Raw genomic sequence first — 18,306 nt, forward strand, 5'->3', positions numbered from 1 at the left:
GAAAAAAAAAAAGTACACTTACTGGGTGATAATATGGCAGGAAGCCTGCTATATATCTTTATAAACAGGGTACCGAGGTATAATTATTCCACTTTAGCTCACAGATGCTTTCACTCGTTTCCTGATTTTCGTTTTGTTTTGTGCGGCTCATGACAGACCAATCCATTTTTGCAGAGATCAGGCCCTGCAGCTCAGGGCCGACTCTCATAGATACTCTGAATCAAGTACAGATATGAGCAGCTGGGAAGATGAGGGAGGCGGTCAGGGAGGCAGGGAGACCTGAACAGATGAGTAACGGGGACCAGGAAGGAGGACAGAGGCTCCATACATGATTAAACATGAATATGGGCCCTCTTGCCAACCAGATGCATCATCTTTATGCAACTGGAATGACCCCTCTTCCCACACCTCCCTAGGCTACACAGAATGCTTTGACTGATTTTTAATGACAGCTCAGCATGTGCTATAACGGCAGTAGCACACCGAGTAGAACAGGTTGACAGTGTGGCAGATATCGCCATCCCTTTCCAATGTTTGTAGGCTTTCTGAGCAGGCCGTGGGCGTCCTGTGCACCTCACTCCTTTTCTAGCAGAGGCCAAGCGATGCAGACATTAACTATGCACCTAAATGAGACTCGTAATGAGACAGAGCAGGACCCTATGATCCTTTCCCCTAACCATGTCCTCTGCCTGCTTTTTGTCTGTGGAAAAACTTTAGCCAAAAATTAAGTTTAACCAGAGAAGTGAGAAAATGCAGAAGCAAAAAATAAAAGCAGTCAAACAGGACAAAACAATAATAATTTATCAGTAAGCAAAGTTAAGGACCTTTAGTTCCTCCTCAGTGGCTATAGATAATATTCTGAGCCATATCCTGTGAGCTGTGTGAAACCCCACTAGGTGAAGAAGTTAAGTACCTGATGACCAGACTGTAGGCATGACATAAGCTGCCACAATTCACAATTCTGAGAACTGGCCTCAAAGAAATGAGAACCAACCGACCCTGGAACTGAAGACTAACTGTACTTAAAACAATCAAGATGACACTGGTCAGACCACCGATGACCAACTTCAAGATGACAGTCAGAGCTGACTGTGCTGTTTCTGCGTGTAGCCCCCCTCCCTCCGTCTATAAAAGCTCTTGCCCCCTGATTGGGTGGGTGCGGGGAGTTGGCCTTCGGACAGGCGTCCTCCCTCCCACACCCCCTGGTCGCCGGCACCCAAAACAAAGTAAACTTTCCTTTCCACCAACCTTGCCTCTTTACTTGCTTTTGAGCGGCGAGCAGCTAGACCCCACTTCCGGTTACACTAACAGGAAAGGCAGAGAGAAAAAATCATTTAAAAACATGATGTAGAGAACAAATGTATGGACACCGAGGGGGGAAAGTGGCGAGGGGAGGGTGGTGGTGGGATGAATTGGGAGATTGGCATTGACGTATATACACTACTATGTATAAAATGGATAACTAATGAGAACCTGCTGTATAAAATAATAAATTAAATAAAATTTAAAAAATTAAAAAAAAACCATAAGTGGCATTTTATGCACCAGTTCAAATAAGGGGGAACCTAATCATTGTGAATGATAAACAAGTTTGTGAAAAACCCACTGCTTATTAGAACAGCACGCTCCATGTAAAATGAAATTTTCTAATGGTAAATATAGCGGAAGGCTACAATTAAAACCTTTCAAAGATTGCAATCCATAGAAAAGCCATTTAGTGATAAATTGGAGAGCAAGAGGAGACTATCACCTGTTTAAGCTTCCACTGATTCTATCAAGTTGTTTGCCTGGCAGTATCTAGGCTATGATGGAAAAGCTGAGAAAAACTCATTTTTCCCCTATCTAAATATTATTAATTGCAAGCATTCATTTTGAAAGATTTGTGGCTCTTTGGGAGAAAAGGATCTGCTTGACAACTACTAATTATACTTAATAATAAATAATATTTACATAATTATTTTCATATTTAAATCCTTTCACAGATTTTGTTTCCTCATATGGAATATCAGTGCAACTTGACTGCATATAATGTTATGATATTTCTGTGAAACCAGCCCCAAGTAGTAAGCTTTCATAAGAAAATTGGGGCCTTAATCTTATCTATATTTACAAGTGTTAACAAATCATTAGAATTTCCTTTTTCAGCACCTGAGGAGGCGGGCAGTATTGAACAACTATCTGAGGAGCACTGAACTGACTTTTTGGCAAAACACCCAGTTAACGCCAAAACTGTGCAAAAATATTTAGAAGAGGCAGAGACATGAGGCAACAAGGTCAATGAGAGACGTATTAAATTAAAAGAAATGCCTATCTCTCTCTATCTGCCTACCTATCAACAGGGTGAAAACAAAAGAGCAAAACAAATGAAATCAATATACTTAATAGAGTTGTGAATGTAAAGGTCTGAATATAGTTTTAAAAAATTGTCTGTACGAGTTGGATATTTGACCTAGTGAGTACATGTGTAGAGATTTATTCTAAGGATTTCACAGAAATCTAGGTACCATGGCACTAATTGGAATACTATTTGTAAAAAAGAAAAGCTTGGAAATAATTTGTTTCCAACAATAAGGCATTGTTTAAATAAGTGATATCATATGTTGAAATATTAAATAATTTTAAAATTTTCTAAATGAGGAATATTAGATCATGTGGGAAATTGTCATGATAACATTAGGTGAAAAGGTACTAGAAAGTAAAATTATATAAACAGTATATCTTAGCCTTATTAAATAATGTATAAAATATATGTAAATATATATGTTTATATAAATATATATGCTTATATATGTGGGAAAATGCAAAAATGGAAAAGATAATATTTATCTCAGAGTTCTGCAAGTGTATTTATATTTTTCCTTTACATTTTTCTGTATTTTATAATTTTTCTACCCTAAAGTATTAATTTAATTACTATATATTTTTGAACAACTCTATTTTTAAAAATTGTTTTTACATATAGAGTGGTCACGTGTTTGCTTAACAGAGTGCAAGTGAAAAATAAAGGCTGTTTTTGTGGTTCTCATGATGTTTAAAAGACTAAAACAAGTTCTGAGACCTCGAAGTCTACTTTGGCCACACAATTCCACACCTAGTCTGGGAGCTCATCATAAGACTATCAAGCAACTGGGTGAAAAAGATATTTGCTGCAACACTATTTATAATAGGAGAAACATGGAACCAACATTAAGGTCTACCGAAAGGGGGTTTATGAAATGAATGGTGGTACAGCCACTGCCTAGAGCTACAGCTATTAAAAGGATCATGTTCCGGGAACACAAATTCACCCAGGAGGGGCTGTTCTTGAAGGCTGTTTGCATCAAACAGGAAACCCTGACGATGAAGCTCTCATTGGAGAAAACCTCCCAGGGCATCAGATGTACCTGCGCTTCAACTTCCCTCACATCCAGGTAAGGCTGCACACCAAGTATCACCAGACTGTCCACTTTTCAGGAGAAGTTGCAACATGCCTAGGCTTTTCAGATGTTGTGCAGGCCCGGGGGTGGGACTGGGGGGTGGGAAATAAAATGTCTATGGGCTGAATTTAACTAGTCAGCCAAGAGTTTGCAAACTTTGATGCAGAATTAAATTTATAACTATGTAATAATGTCCAATGCTTACATTAAATTTTAAAATGGGTTTAAAACATTAGTTTTTTTTTAGGTTAACTACGTGTATATGTTAGTATGTTTGTGTGATGTTCACACAAACGAACATACACACAATATAGTGAGATAAAAAGCAGAGATGAATGGATCTGAAAGTACTTTTCTTTGGGTAATGGGTTATTTTGAATGACTTCAGGGCTTTTTTTCCATACTACTCTATATCTATATTCTATTATATAAAAAATTGTATATTTATACTATTCTGTATTTTTATTTTTGAAACAAACACATGCAGATTTTATGATATAAGAATTAGACAATTATACTTAGTAGAAATATAGATTTCTTTTTTTGCATATGTTGTCTCATTCTGTCTCAAAAGGACCATGTCAGAAGCACTAGATCCAGTTCTGAGCATTGCCTTTTTGGGAGTATTTTAGAAAACAAAAGCAAGTACAAACATCAATAAACAAGATGGGGAACGGCCTAGACATATTTTCACAGGATTTTTAGGAAAAAAAATTAGATGTTTTCCTGAAGAAAAGTAGACTTCAGTTGTGTGATAATGGACTACAAAGATGTGAAGTGCAAACATGCGTATTTGAAACTCAAATATTTTTCTCTGTAGTTCCATCAGGTCAAGCTAAGACCAATGGGTGACATGCTTCAGGAAGGCAACTATAAGGAAGTACTTTGTAGAAATTATAGCTGTTCGTATGCTGGATGACTTAACTCACCAAGTAGAGCATTCAAGATACGAGGAGTGCTCAAACAGAGGCCAGATTACCAGTACTTTTATAGCATGAATTCTTACATTGGATGAGGTGATAAAACAGATGACATCAACTTCTAAAATCGAGATCATATTTCCCTTTGAGTCCTAACACTATGATAATATAATCTCAGTTATGGTATAAAGCAGGTAACTGATTTGAGAAGGGTACTGAGTTTGAGGACATATTCATTCCACAAATACTTTACTAACGGACTAGGCTAAGGGCCTGGGATCCCATGAAACAAAATGCCAGCAGAAGTGGATCTCTTTAATGAAACAAAGTATGTGGAAGACAAATCATTAAATGATTACTTACAGTAAAGCATGCAATGTATCCTGAAATAGGATATATAAATGACTATATGTCCAGGGCTTGCCCCAAGAGCAAGTCTTCTCTAAGTGGATTATTTTCTTTTCTCTTTCTTTACCTTGTCTTCCCCACTTATACCTCTACTCTCTGCTTCAGTGAAAGATATTTCTCCTTTCCACTTCTAGCTGAAAAAAAAACAAGTCTCAGGTGTCAATTTACTATGTAACTGTGGGTCCCTCTCTGTATTACAAAACAAGACCCAGGGGCCAGTGAGTCCTGATATCATGACCTCCGAAAGGGTCACAAGGGATCTCTGAAAATTTCAATAGTTTTAGAGTCTTTTCTACATCTTTTCCAATGATTCAGGTATGGAGGTTTCTATATCTTGGGCCTAGAATTCCTTCTGAGTGGCGAGTCGATGTGCTTTTAGTGCTTATATCCTATAAGTTCTTTTAATTAGTGTCTTATAGCCTCCCAAAGTGTTTATATATATATGACTGGCCACCATTTAAAATGAAAAAAATAATTTACATTGCTGCTTATCCTCATCGAGTTGCCCATTTAAGAAGCAGAACTACACTATCAGACCTTCCACTTTTGTAATACCTTAGCCATAGTATTTTAACATATATAGTAGTTCTCAATATTTACAGTGTATTGGAAGCACCATATTAGTCAGGATACTCCAGAGAAATAGAACCAATAGGAGATATATAATAAATATAATGTAATATATGTAATTACTTTAACATATGTAATTGATATTAAACATATTAAATATTAAATATATTGTATATTAAATATAAGCTGGAAACTAGGAAATCCAGGGCTGTAGTTTTCAGAACTGACGTAAGCCACAGTCAGAGGGCAGGGGATCAGATCAAACACTCAGGCAGAGAGAGCAAATTCTCCTTTCCTCTGACTTTTTATTCTTTTGGGGCCCTCAAGAGATTGGATGAGGCCCACCTACACTGGGGAGGGAAATCTGCTTTACTCCATCTACCAATTCAAATGCTAATCTCATCTGGGAACACCCTCACAGACCCACCCAGAAATAATGTTTAGCAAAATATCTGTGTATCTCAGGATATAGTTGAGTTGACAGTTAAAATTAACCATTACATTCTGCAAACCTTAAAATATACCAATGCCTCAGTCCAACCCCCAGAAATTTATATTTAATTGGTATAAATTACAGGCTGGGCTTTAAGATTATCAAAAGCTCCCCAGGAGATTTTAATGAATCACCAAAAGTTAAGAACCATTAACATCATAGAACATTTCTTTCCTGATGAGAAATCAAAATGCTTCTCACTTTTAGTGTTGATGCCCTGGGAGAGATATTATCTACCTCTGTAAGGTGCCTTCAGAGTATCCCACTGTACCCCATGTAGTCAGTATTTTCAAACAGGCCACTGCAAACATGTGCCTCCAAGTCTGGTAAAAGTCAATCCAAATATTTTTCCCCAATATGGTAGTAGACGGGTAGAACTTCTTTTATGATCACCACGTTGTATGGTAGGCATAATTATTCCCATGTAGAGGGTAAACTGAGATTCAGAGAAAAATAGGGGTGCATATTGCCAAAAAGCTAGCGAATGTAAAAAATTAGGAAAAGGTCAAGTTTTCTGATCCGATTTAAATAAGTAGTAGGTATCATTATTTTATTTATTCCACAGATACTACTGTCAGGGGTGAGTAGAAAAAAAGCAAATGAATAAAAATGTAGTCAGCCTATGAACGGGAAGATTAGCTAGCATCCTTCACACAAAAGACCTGATATGTATTCGACCACTAGAGAGGTTTAGTCAGCTGTATTTACAGTCCCATAAATGGAAAGAAGCATCATGACAAAAGGAAATTCTATGAATCCAGGAAAAAACACATCAAATTAAATAAATAATTCACAGGCAGAGCAAAGATTACAGAGTTGGTTCTGATAACAATGTATCTAAAATAAGTGGTGATGTGTTTCTCCAACCACACAGGCTGCCAGTCCAGGTGCAAAGGAAAATAAATAAAACTATTATAGATCTAGTATAAGTTAAACAGACAATAAAAACCAACAGTGGAGATGAATTTTAAGTTGGTGATTCTTTGAACAATCCTCAAAAGATTTCATTTGCTCTGTTAACACAATGTCAAGTCCATTTTAGAAATAAAAGAACATTTTTCTGCTTGCTAGAGTTTTAGACATGAATCGTCAAACTGTATTAAATCAAGATGCTTCTAGAATCATAGAGCTAAAGATCATCAAGGATTATTAAATAACTATAGTCACGCCCTCCTTTTACAGGTGAGAAAACCAAGGTGGTAAATGACTGTGTGATGGGCTTAAAGTCCACATGATTCCCATCAGTGGCCAAAACAAGATTAGAATGCAGGTCTCCCATTTCCTCTTCACTTAATTATTCATCATTCTTTAGTCATTTTGAGCACAACTAGTGCACTGCTGTTTGAAACCTGACCTTTCCAATGGCAGTCAAAATGCCATACTTTAATAGTGCTTCCATTGTCTTTGACCAGAATATTAAATAACTGGCAATCATGTTCTGAGCTTCTTTCCAGATGAATTATATGTTAAGCTCTATTTCAGTATTGATTTGTAATATACTTTAAAGCATGTTGATCTTCCTCTGGTCTCTTCTTACAGTTCTGAGCTACACGAATGCTAGAGTTCCTAAAATTTGTGATTTTCTGAATGGCCATCTCTACTATGTCCACCAACCCAACAATAGTCAGTGCTTGTTGCTAGACAGAAAAAAAAAAGTTAATAAATTTACAAGTGAAATCCTGTGTTCATTTTTTTTTTAATGAAAAACAGAAACCTATTTGATTTAGAATCTAAACCCTAGAAGCATACATAGGGCTTAAAGAAATGTATGATTCTTCTATGGAATATTGGAGAATTCTTGTTTAATCAATGGAAGCACATCGTTAGTTTACTCAGGTCCCTAAAAAGGTGGAGGACCTCACGTAAAAGAAACAAGTGACTATCTTAGTTAATGTAAATAGAAATGCATTTCCAGCTTATTTATGGTTGTTCATTTCTATACCATACAGTGGTCTGTTTCTCAGGACATCAGTATAAAAGGCAAATTGATAGGTGAGAAGGATAAGTGGTATAATAAAAAAGTTAAAAGCATGGGCTACATGACATGGACAAGTTACTCAGCCTTTCTAATCTTCTATATGCACATCTATAAAACAGGGAATAAAACATATTACAAAGAGATATGCTTCTCCTCCCACCATGCTTTGGCCTTCACATGTTTGGGAGGCATAGGAGATCCAGTGCCTTTCCCCTCCATCCTATTCTTGGAAGAGGAATTGTTAATGTTATTGGTCAGTAACCAGAACACTTATGGAGCAATGGGTAGAATTATTACATTTGAAAGTGACAAACGTGTCACAAGGTTCTGTCCCAGTAGCTCAGCTTATGATTCACAGAATAAGGCATGTTAGCTTAAGCTTGTCCCATGACCTAGTCATCTGTGATTTGGAGGCAAGAGAAAGAGAGAAGGAAAGCCTCAATTAGAATTCCAAAATGAAGTAACAGCGGCTAGCTCACTAGTAATAAATAATACTTTGGTCTTTTCTGATTATTGTTTCTTGTGTATGGATCCCTTGGCAGGAAACTTAACCACCCACTTCAGAGGTCTGTTATGAAGTCCAATATGGTATAAAAAAGTGCACAGTGCAGTGCCTCATATGCAATAAGCTGTCAAAGAATATTATCTAGATGACCTTGGATTTGCACTTAAATGTTTGTTATTAAATCAGTTTGCATGGGACTAGTATCCAGAGCCTCAGGATAAAGTAGATTCATGTGAGTTAATAAATGAAAAGCTCTCTGAAATTCTAGATGGCAGATCATGCTAACTCAGGTAAGTGGAAGCTGGTGGCTGGGCGTTCCCTCAGGACACGTGTTTTGATGGAATGAGGACTCAGGGTGTAGAAACCAGCTTGGCAGTGGATGGTAAACCATTGCCAAGCACGTGCTGCCTCCTGTTAAACAGAAGGCTCTCATGAAAATTGCTTTCTGAATCATTAGCTGTCGGCAACCCTCATCTCTCCTCCTGCAGCTGTTCTTTCTGATTTTGCCTGCAAACTTTTTATATTGGGCAGGCTCCCAAGCCAAACAAGTTGCCCCTCTGCAGGTTTTGTTCCTGGGGGCGAGAAGTGAACCTCACAGATAAGTCAAAGTAAGGATGCACCATGGACTAATACACACTGAAGGAACGGACTCCTTTAAGCTAAGGTGATGAATGCCTTTGAAAGTAATTTTCATGCGGCTTCCTATGAGAATGTCAGCCAGGCTCCAGAAGTTATATGCTGCAATTTTAAAATTATCTGCCTCTGTAGACTTCTAAAGCTTCTATCAGCTAAGAAGTATCTTTTTAAAAAAAAAAATTTTTATACAATTTTAAAGACTACTTTCCATGTATTACAAAATATTGGCTATATTCCCCCTGTTGTATAATACATCCTGGAGCCTACTTTACACCCAATAGTTTGTACTTCCCACTCCCCAATTCCAACTCTTAAATTGCCTTTCCCCCCTCCCCCACTGGCAATTACTAGTTTGTTCTCTATATCTGTGAGTCTGCTTCTTTTATGTTATATTCACTAGTTTATTTCTTAGAGTCCACATATAAGCGATATCATACAGTATTTATCTTTCTCTGTCTGACTTGTTTCTCTTAGAATAATGCCCTCCAACTCCATCCATGTTGCTGCAAATGGCAAAATTAATTTCATTCTTTTTTATGGCTGAGTAGTATTTATATATATATGTATGTAAATATATATATATATAAATTTAAATTATATATATATATATATATATATATATATATATAATCTTCTTTATCCATTGATCTGTTGATGGACACTCAGGTTGTTTCCACGTCTTGGCAATCGTAAATAACGCCGCTATGATGCTACGAACATTGGGGTGCATGTATCTTTTTGAATTATAGTTTTGTCTGGATATATGCCCAGGAGTGGGATTACTGGATCATATGGTAATTCTATTTTTAACTTTTGAGGGACCTCCGTACTGTTTTCCACAGTGGCTGTACCAATTTATTGCATTCCCACAAGAGGAATATGTGGGAAATCTCTGTACCTTGTGCTCAATTTTACTGTGAACCTAAAACTTAGTTAATTAATTAATTCCCAGCAGCATCAGCAAATAAGACCATGCATTTTTTTAAAAATCTTTTTTTAAGGCATAGTAAATATTTGCTGAATAAAATGAGAAACTCTATCTCGATTGGGTGGATTAAATCAGCAGAAACTAAGCTTCACCTGTGATTTTAGCAGCTGAACTGGTTGAGAAATTCAAAGCAGAACAGGCACAAGTCCTCTCTGAACAAGGTAAGGTACAAGAAAAGGAAGGATGGATGTTGTAGGCAAATCATAACACTCTATCATGGCTAAATATAATATCAGGAATTAAATAACTTGAAATCATATAAAAATTTCCTTTACTCGTATGCCCCCTCCCGCATAAAGTGGAAGCTGAGCACAAATGTAAATCAAGCAGGCAGAGGCTCCCACTATCTTATATATGAAATCAAAATTTTAAAGTGTTTTCTTCAGAATCCCTTTTGCCTGGGTGCAGAAGAAAAAGTAGCTGGTCCAAACGTAAAATGAAAAATAGTAAAAGAAAGTTTTTCTACATTTTTGAATTTAAAATCTGAAATACATTTCTTTAACACTCTTCTTATTTATACCCATGTAACTTAAAAACCAAAATTAAAATTAAATTGTATTAGAGAAGAGGAGCAAAAATTTCCAGCCAATCCAAAGGTTAAGTGGTGCCTGATACACTGTTTGAATAAAGTTACGAATCCATATCCAGACTCAGCTAGAAAATTAAAGCGTGCTGTGATCACTTGGTACAAAGAGGGGTCATGGCAATTGATTTTATTTATACACACTTTCATACATAGTTATCAAATTTGTCCTATGCCACTTTCCATGCTTATTTAATCCTCATTTAATCTCTACCAAATGAATACTGTGAAACATGTTTAATCATTATTCCCATTTCCAAGATGTGGAAACTGAGGCAGGAAGTATGGTACATCAAAATTCAGAAATTTTGTCACTCCAAATATCTCCAGGTCTAGCTCTTTAACCTGTATAATAGTCTTTTTCTCTTTTCCTTGCCGTGTGAACCTTTCATCTTCTCCCACTGTCAAATTCAAGTGTTAACTCTAACCTCTCTTGACCTCCGCTATCCACTGAAGGATGCCTTCTGGCTTCCTAGAAAAGCTTCACCATTCTTAGCAGAGTACTTGAGATCTAGCAGGGGCTTTGTTAAGTGAATGAGTTAATAAACATATAAGAGAGCACTAAAATTAAAATTGCCATTTAAGGGATGGAGAAACAGGCTCTGAAAGAGCCTTCCTTCATGTAAGGGGTCAAGCTGGAATTCAGATTCTGAAGCCCAAGTGATCATCCTCAGAATAATCTAAGTTATCTTCATTGGGATAGAATATGCTCAGTCTGTATCCCTCACTGGACTCTAAGGAACAAGAAGGCAGTATTAGGTACCTAATGCACTTCACTTTGGGTAAATTTTTCATTTATGCAAAAATACTTGTGTAAAGATAGACTAAAGCCTTAAGCTTTCCCTGCTGGATTCCCTGCTCAACTGTGAGTACTCCTGTGATGAAAACTCGCCTAACGCACTGAATGACCTTGACCAAGCAGCTTTCCTTTACAGCCTCCATTTTCTTTTCTGTAAAATACTGTTGACAGGACATGTTCCACCTGCCTCGTAGAAATGCGTTTATAAAGCACTTTGGAAAGCATGAAGCTTTCTTCAAAAGCAAGCAAGTATTTTAAATGTCATTATTATAGGACTCCTTAAAAGGAGCCTTTTTATGGTGGAAAGAAACCTTAGCTTATCAATTGTGCAACTCAACCACAGAAAATTTAAGGCAGAACATGCATGACACAATAATAATTCCAAATAAATCCTTCTAATAGTTAAGTAAAGAGAAGTCAAAATTCTTCTCTGGACTATTTTGATTTCATACAAAGGGCATCCCTTTAGAAGTTATGGAAGTTCAGATACAGAGCCTCAAACTCTAGATTGCAATGCGACATTTGTTTCTGAATTTCTGCTGCCAGTCTTGCTAACAGTTCACTTGCAATGTAATATATTACTGCATTTCATTTCTAGGCAAGAACATTATTTACTCACAAGAGAAATACTTTCCTGAGGAAAGACTGTCTTTGGAAACTTTCAAGGACATTTGAGAAATGCTTCAGCCCAAGCCACAAAATTATGAGCATGATTTTGTGCCTCTCTGCTCCCAGGGCACCATTTTCAAAAATCTTTCATTTAAGTTTATTGAAAGCATCCATCTTCCCTTTCCAGAAAAAATAGCAATTAACACAACTTCATTGATTTCCAGTTTTCCTAGGTGTCATTTCATAATGCATATACTGTAAGCAGTTCACATCATCATTTTCATCGCTTTCAACATTCTCCATGTTGTCTCCCTACCTGAATTGTGACTTTTTGTGTGGAAAGTTTTATTTATCACTTGCATCTTACTTTGAATAAATCTGAAATCAACATTCAGTATTATTTAATTATTTTTATTTTCTTCAGTATGTTTCTAACTTAGCAAACTATCGGTAAAAGTGCCATGTAACAACAATATGTAATATTTACATAGAGCCCATGTAGTGAACATAGTCCTAAACTCTTACCAAATCCTCACCAGATCCTATAAAGTAGGTACTATTAACCTTGTCATTTGATAGATGAGAAAACTGATGCATAAACTGGTTAAGTAACCTGTCTGAGGTCAGATAGCTAGTGATTACTTTCCCCATCACCGCCATTGTTTAGTTAATGCGTCCTTCCCATCTCAGTTCAAATGGCACCGACACAAAAAAGCCTTTCTTTGACCTCCTGAAAATACTGGGTCTCGTTGCTTTTACAGCATCATATGTTTATTATTCATTTCACATATTTGTGTGATTATCTAATTATATTTGAACGTATTTTTCCTAAGGGTAACTCTAGTCCAGCTGTGCTTTCCAAATTATGAAATCCGGGACTACGTGGGCTATGTCTGTTTTGCTTATTACTGTAGTTTCAGTATTTGGTGCATGGTAAGTATTCAGGAAATGTGCTGGATGGATGAATACAGGACTTTGTAAGAACAAATAAATAAATGACTGGATCAATAAATTTGGTTGATCATAACATAAACAACAGTGCCATGTTAAAATTTTTCTCTGGGTCTATACACAAACTCTTCTCAGACAGGGTTCCTGTTTGCTGTCTACACCGCCAGTTGGAAGAGAAAAAAGCCAATCAAGGTCTGACTGTCATTATGTGTACAGGCTGAAGCTGACGCATTAGGTTGGGAGACAGGGTGATTTAGGAATAATTTTACTTCTGGCTGAACTATATATAGAACCAAATCTTACGTAATAAAAAAAAATCTACTTTTAATATGTTTGTGTGAAGAATGAAATAGCATCAAGCCCATTAATTGTGATATTTAATTATATTGTCCCATTTCCATGAATTTGGATGCCTTTAGGTCAGGCTAACCCAAGCATTTACACCACCATGATAAATAGTGAAATATCAATGGACACATAGAAAGAAAATTTCCCAACTTTAGCAGAGAACACATTAGCATGAACTTGTAAATTCAAGTTCATTGGTGCGCAGAGAACCAAGTGACTTTTGTTAAAGTAGGAAACTTTATGACTATGTGAAGAGATGAACATTGAGAAAGTGCTCCCTATTTTAAAACCAGGACATTAGAAATATTTTAATGAATTTATTTTTTACATATCTGCCATCTAGGTGACAGTAAAACTCAATATTTATACATCAGATTTTTAAAACACTGTGCATATATACTGTATACTACTACAGAATGTAAGTTGCCCCCAAATCTCCAAGATACAATATGGGATCAAACAAACAAACAGAATGACAAGAAAAACCAACTGTAATATTTTGACACCTCTTAATTATTAAATAATTATGTTTAGAGAAATAAAAGTTTAAAAATTGTGCTCTGAAGAGTATTTAAAATATGAATGAACCTTCAAGATGGCAGAGGAGTGAGACGTGGAGATCACCTTCCTCCCCACAAATACATCAGAAATACATCTACAAGCGGAACAACTACAGAACACCTACTGAACGCTGGCAGAAGACCTCAGACTTCGCAAAAGGCAAGAAACTCCCCACGTACTTGGGTAGGGCAAAAGAAAAAACAGAGACAAAAGAATACGGATGGGACCTGCACCTCTGGGAGGGAGCTGTGAAGGAGGAAAAGTTTCCACACACTATGAAGCCCCTTCACTGGTAGAGACAGGGAGCATTGGGGGAGGTGGGGGGAGCTTTGGAGACACGGAGGAGAGCACAGCAACAGGGGTGTGAAGGGCAAAGCAGAGAGCATCCCGCACAGATCGGTGCCGACCAGCACTCACCAGCCTCAGAGGTTTCTCTGCTCACCTGCCAGGGCAGGTGGGGGCTGGGAGCTGAGGCTCGGGCTTCAGAGGTGAGGTCCCAGGGAGAGGACTGGGGTTGGCTGCGTGAACACAGCCTGAAGGGGGCTAGTGTGCCACAGCTAGCTGGGAGGGAGTCCAGGAAAATGTCTGGATCTGCCTAAGAGGTAAGACACCACTGTTTCGGGGTGCGCAAGGAGCGGGGATTAATAAAGCACTGCCGAAACGAGCCCCAGAGACAGGTGCGAGCCGCGGCTATCAGCGCGGACCCCAGAGACAGGCATAAGATGCTAAGGCTGCTGCTGCAGCCACCAAGAATCCTGTGTGAAAGCACAAGCCACTGTCCACACTTCCCCTCCTGGGAGCCTTTGCAGCCCACCATTGCCAGGGTCCCGAATTCCAGGGACAACTTCCGCGGGAGAACGCACGGCACGCCTCAGGCTGGTGCAACATCACGCTGGCCTCTGCTGCGGCAGGCTCGCCCCGCACTCCATACCCCACCCTCCCCCCGGCCTGAGTGAGCCAGAGCCCCCGAAGCAGCTGCTCCTTTAACCCTGTATTGCCTGGGTGAAGAAAACACACCCTCAGGTGACCTACACGCAGAGGTGGGGCCAAATCCAAAGCTGAGCGCCAGGAGCTGTGCAAACAAAGAAGAAAAAGGGAAATCTATCCCAGCAGTGGAATACCTGAATAGACAATGAATCATCCAAAATTGAGGCGGTGGACTTTCTGTGATTTTGTCTGTATAGCTTTGCTTATACCATTTGTCCTATGGTTCTGTCTGTACGTCTTTTGTTTTTTTGCTTTTTAGTATAGTTTATAGTGCTTGTTATCATTGGTGGATTTCTTTTTTGGTTTGGTTGCTCTATTCTTTCTTTCTTTCTTTTTTGAAATTACTTTTTAATTTTTAATAAAATTTTTAATATTTTAAATAAAATTTTTAATATTTTTTATTTTAATAACTTTATTTTATTTATTTTTTACTTTCTTTCTTTCTTTTTTTCTCCCTTTTGTTCTGAGCCGTGTGGCTGACAGGGTCTTGGTGCTCTGAAGGGTGTCAGGCCTGTGCCTCTGAGGCAGGAGAGCCAAGTTCAGGACATTGGTCCACGAGAGACCCTCCCCCCCGGCACCACATAATATCAAAAGGCGAAAGCTCTCCCAGAGATCTCCATCTAAATGCTAACACCCAGCTCCACTCAACGACCAGCAAGCTACAGTGCTGGAAACCCTATGCCAAACAACTAGCAAGAGAGGAACATAAACCCACCCATTAGCACACAGGCTGCCTAAAATCATAATAAGGTCACAGACACCCCAAAACACACCACAGGATGCGGTCCTGCCCACCTGAAAGACAAGATGCAGCCTCATCCACCAGAACACAGGCACCACTCCCATCCACCAGGAAGCCTACACAACCCACTGAACCTACCTTAGCCATGGGGGCAGACACCAAAAACAGCAGGAACTACGAACCTGCAGCCTGCAAAAAGGAGACCCCAAACACAGTAAGTTAAGCAAAATGAGAATACAGAGAAATACACAGCAGATGAAGGAACAAGGAAAAAACCCACCAGACCAAACGAATGAGGAGGAAATAGGCAGTCCACCTGAAAAAGAACTCAGAGTAATCATAGTAAAGATGAGCCAAAAGCTTGGAAATAGAATGGAGAAAATACAATAAACGTTTATCAAGGACCTAGAAGAACTAAAGAGCAAACAAACAATGATGAAGAACACAATAAATGAAATTAAAAATTCTCTGTAAGGAATCAATAGCAGAATAACTGAGGCAGAAGAACAGAAAAGTGACCTGGAAGATAAAATAGTAGAAATAACTACTGCAGAGCAGAATAAAGAAAAAAGAATAAAAAGAATTGAGGACAGTCTCAGAGACCTCTGGGACAACATTAAACACACCAACATTCGAATTATAGGGGTCGCAGAAGAAGAAGAGAAGAAGAAAGGGACTGAGAAAATATTTGAGGAGAATACAGTTGAAAACTTCCCTTATATGGGAAAGGAAATAGGCAATCAAGTCCAGGAAGCGCAGACAGTGCCATACAGGAAATATCCAAGGAGAAACATGCCAAGACACATATTAATCAAACTATCAAAAATTAAATACAAAGAAAAAATATTAAAAGCAGCAAGGGAAAACAACAAATAACATACAAGGGAATCCCCATAAGGTTAACAACTGACCTTTCAGCAGAAACTCTGCAAGCCAGAAGGGAGTGGCAAGACATAGTCAAAGTGATGAAAGGGAAAAACCTACAACCAAGATAATTCTACCCAGCAAAGATCTCATTCAGATTTGACAGAGTAATTAAAACCTTTACAGACATGCTAAACCTATGAGAATTCAGCACCACAAAAACAGCTTTACTACAAATGCTAAAGGAAATTCTCTAGATAGGAAACACAAGAGAAGGAAAAAACCTCCAATAACAAACCCAAAAGAATTAAGAAAATGGGAATAGGAACATACATATCAATAACTACCTTAAATGTAAATGAATTAAATGCTCCAACCAAAGGACATAGACTGGCTGAATGGATACAAAAACAAGACCCCTATATATGCTGTCTACAAAGGAACCACTTCAGACACATACTAGGGACACATACAGACTGAAAGTGAGGGGATGGAAAAAGATATTCCATGCAAATGGATATCAAAACAAAGCTGGAATAGCAATTCTCATATCAGACAAAATAGACTTTAAAGTAAAGACTATTACAAGAGACAAAGCAGGACACTACATAATGATCAAGGGATCGATCCAAGAAGAGATATAACAATTGTAAATATTTATGCACCTAAAATAGGAGCACCTCAATACATAAGGCAAATGCTAACAGCCATAGAAGGGGAAATCAACAGTAACACAATCATAGGAGGAGACTTTAACACCCCACTTTCACCAAAGGACAGATCATCCAGAATGAAAATAAATAAGGAAACACAAGCTTTAAATGACACATTAAACAAGATGGACTTAATTCATATTTATAGAACATTCCACCCATAAAGAATAGAATACACTTTCTTCTCAAGTGCTCATGGAACATTCTCCAGGACAGGTCATATATTGACCTGTCACAAGTCAAGCCTTGGGAAATGTAAGAAAATTAAAATCGTATCAAGTATCTCTTCTGACCATAATGCTACAAGACTAGATATCAATTACAGGGAAAAAACTGTAAAAAATACAAAAACATAGAGGCTAAACAATATGCTACTAAATAACCAAGAGATCACTGAAGGAATCAAAGAGGAAATCAAAAAATACCTAGAAACGAATGACAATGAAAACACGATGACGCAAAACCTACGGGATGCTGCAAAAGCAGTTGTAAGAGGGCAGTTTACAGCAATACAAGCCTACCTCAAGAAGGAAGAAACAACTCAAATAAACAATCTAAACTTACACTTAAAGTGAATAGGGAAAGAAGAACCAAAAAAACCCCAAAGTTAGCAGAAGGAAAGAAATCATAAAAATCAGATCAGAAATAAACGAAAAACAAATGAAGGAAACGAGAGCAAAAATCAATAAAACTAAAAGCTGGTTCTTTGAGAAGATAAACAAAATTGATAAACCATTAGCCAGACTCATCAACAAAAAAAGGAAGAAGACTCAAATCAATACAATTAGGAATGAAAAAGGAGAAGTAACAACAGACACTGCAGAAATACAATGGATCATGAGAGATCACTACAAGCAACTCTATGCCAATAAAATGGACAACCTGGAAGAAACACACAAATTCTTAGAAATGCACAACCTTCTGAGACTGAACCAGGAAGAAATAGAAAATATAAAGGCACCAATCAGAAGCACTGAAATAGAGACCGTGATTAAAAATCTTCCAACAAACAAAAGCCCAGGACAAGATGGTTTCACAGGCGAGTTCTAGCAAACATTTAGAGAAGAGATAACACCTATCCTGCTCAAACTCTTCCAAAATATAGCAGAGGGAGAAACATTCCCAAACATTCTACGAGGCCACCATCACCCTGATACCAAAACCAGACAAAGATGTCACAAAGAAAGAAAACTACAGGCCAATATCACTGATGAACATAGATGCGAAAATCCTCA

The 18,306-nt window shown here is 37.8% G+C and overlaps 1 protein-coding gene across 2 annotated transcripts in view; it reads right to left on the reverse strand.

Moving 5' to 3' along the window:
• Window positions 1–18,306, reverse strand: part of LOC125964776 (uncharacterized) — a 100,924-nt gene that overhangs the window by 34,467 nt on the left and 48,151 nt on the right. The window contains exons 3-4 of one of the 2 annotated variants that reach the window (XM_049711368.1): window positions 15,633–15,683; window positions 13,507–14,837 (exon numbers count right to left, since the gene is read on the reverse strand). In XM_049711368.1, coding sequence (XP_049567325.1) covers window positions 14,459–14,837; window positions 15,633–15,683 — 430 coding nt within the window. In that variant the 3' untranslated portion in view covers window positions 13,507–14,458. Of the gene's footprint in view, window positions 14,838–15,163; window positions 15,684–18,306 lie in introns of those variants that run through there. The other variant, XR_007478064.1, reaches the window with a different exon arrangement.

This window comes from Orcinus orca, chromosome 1 (assembly GCF_937001465.1).
Source record: "Orcinus orca chromosome 1, mOrcOrc1.1, whole genome shotgun sequence".
NCBI lineage: Eukaryota > Metazoa > Chordata > Mammalia > Artiodactyla > Delphinidae > Orcinus > Orcinus orca.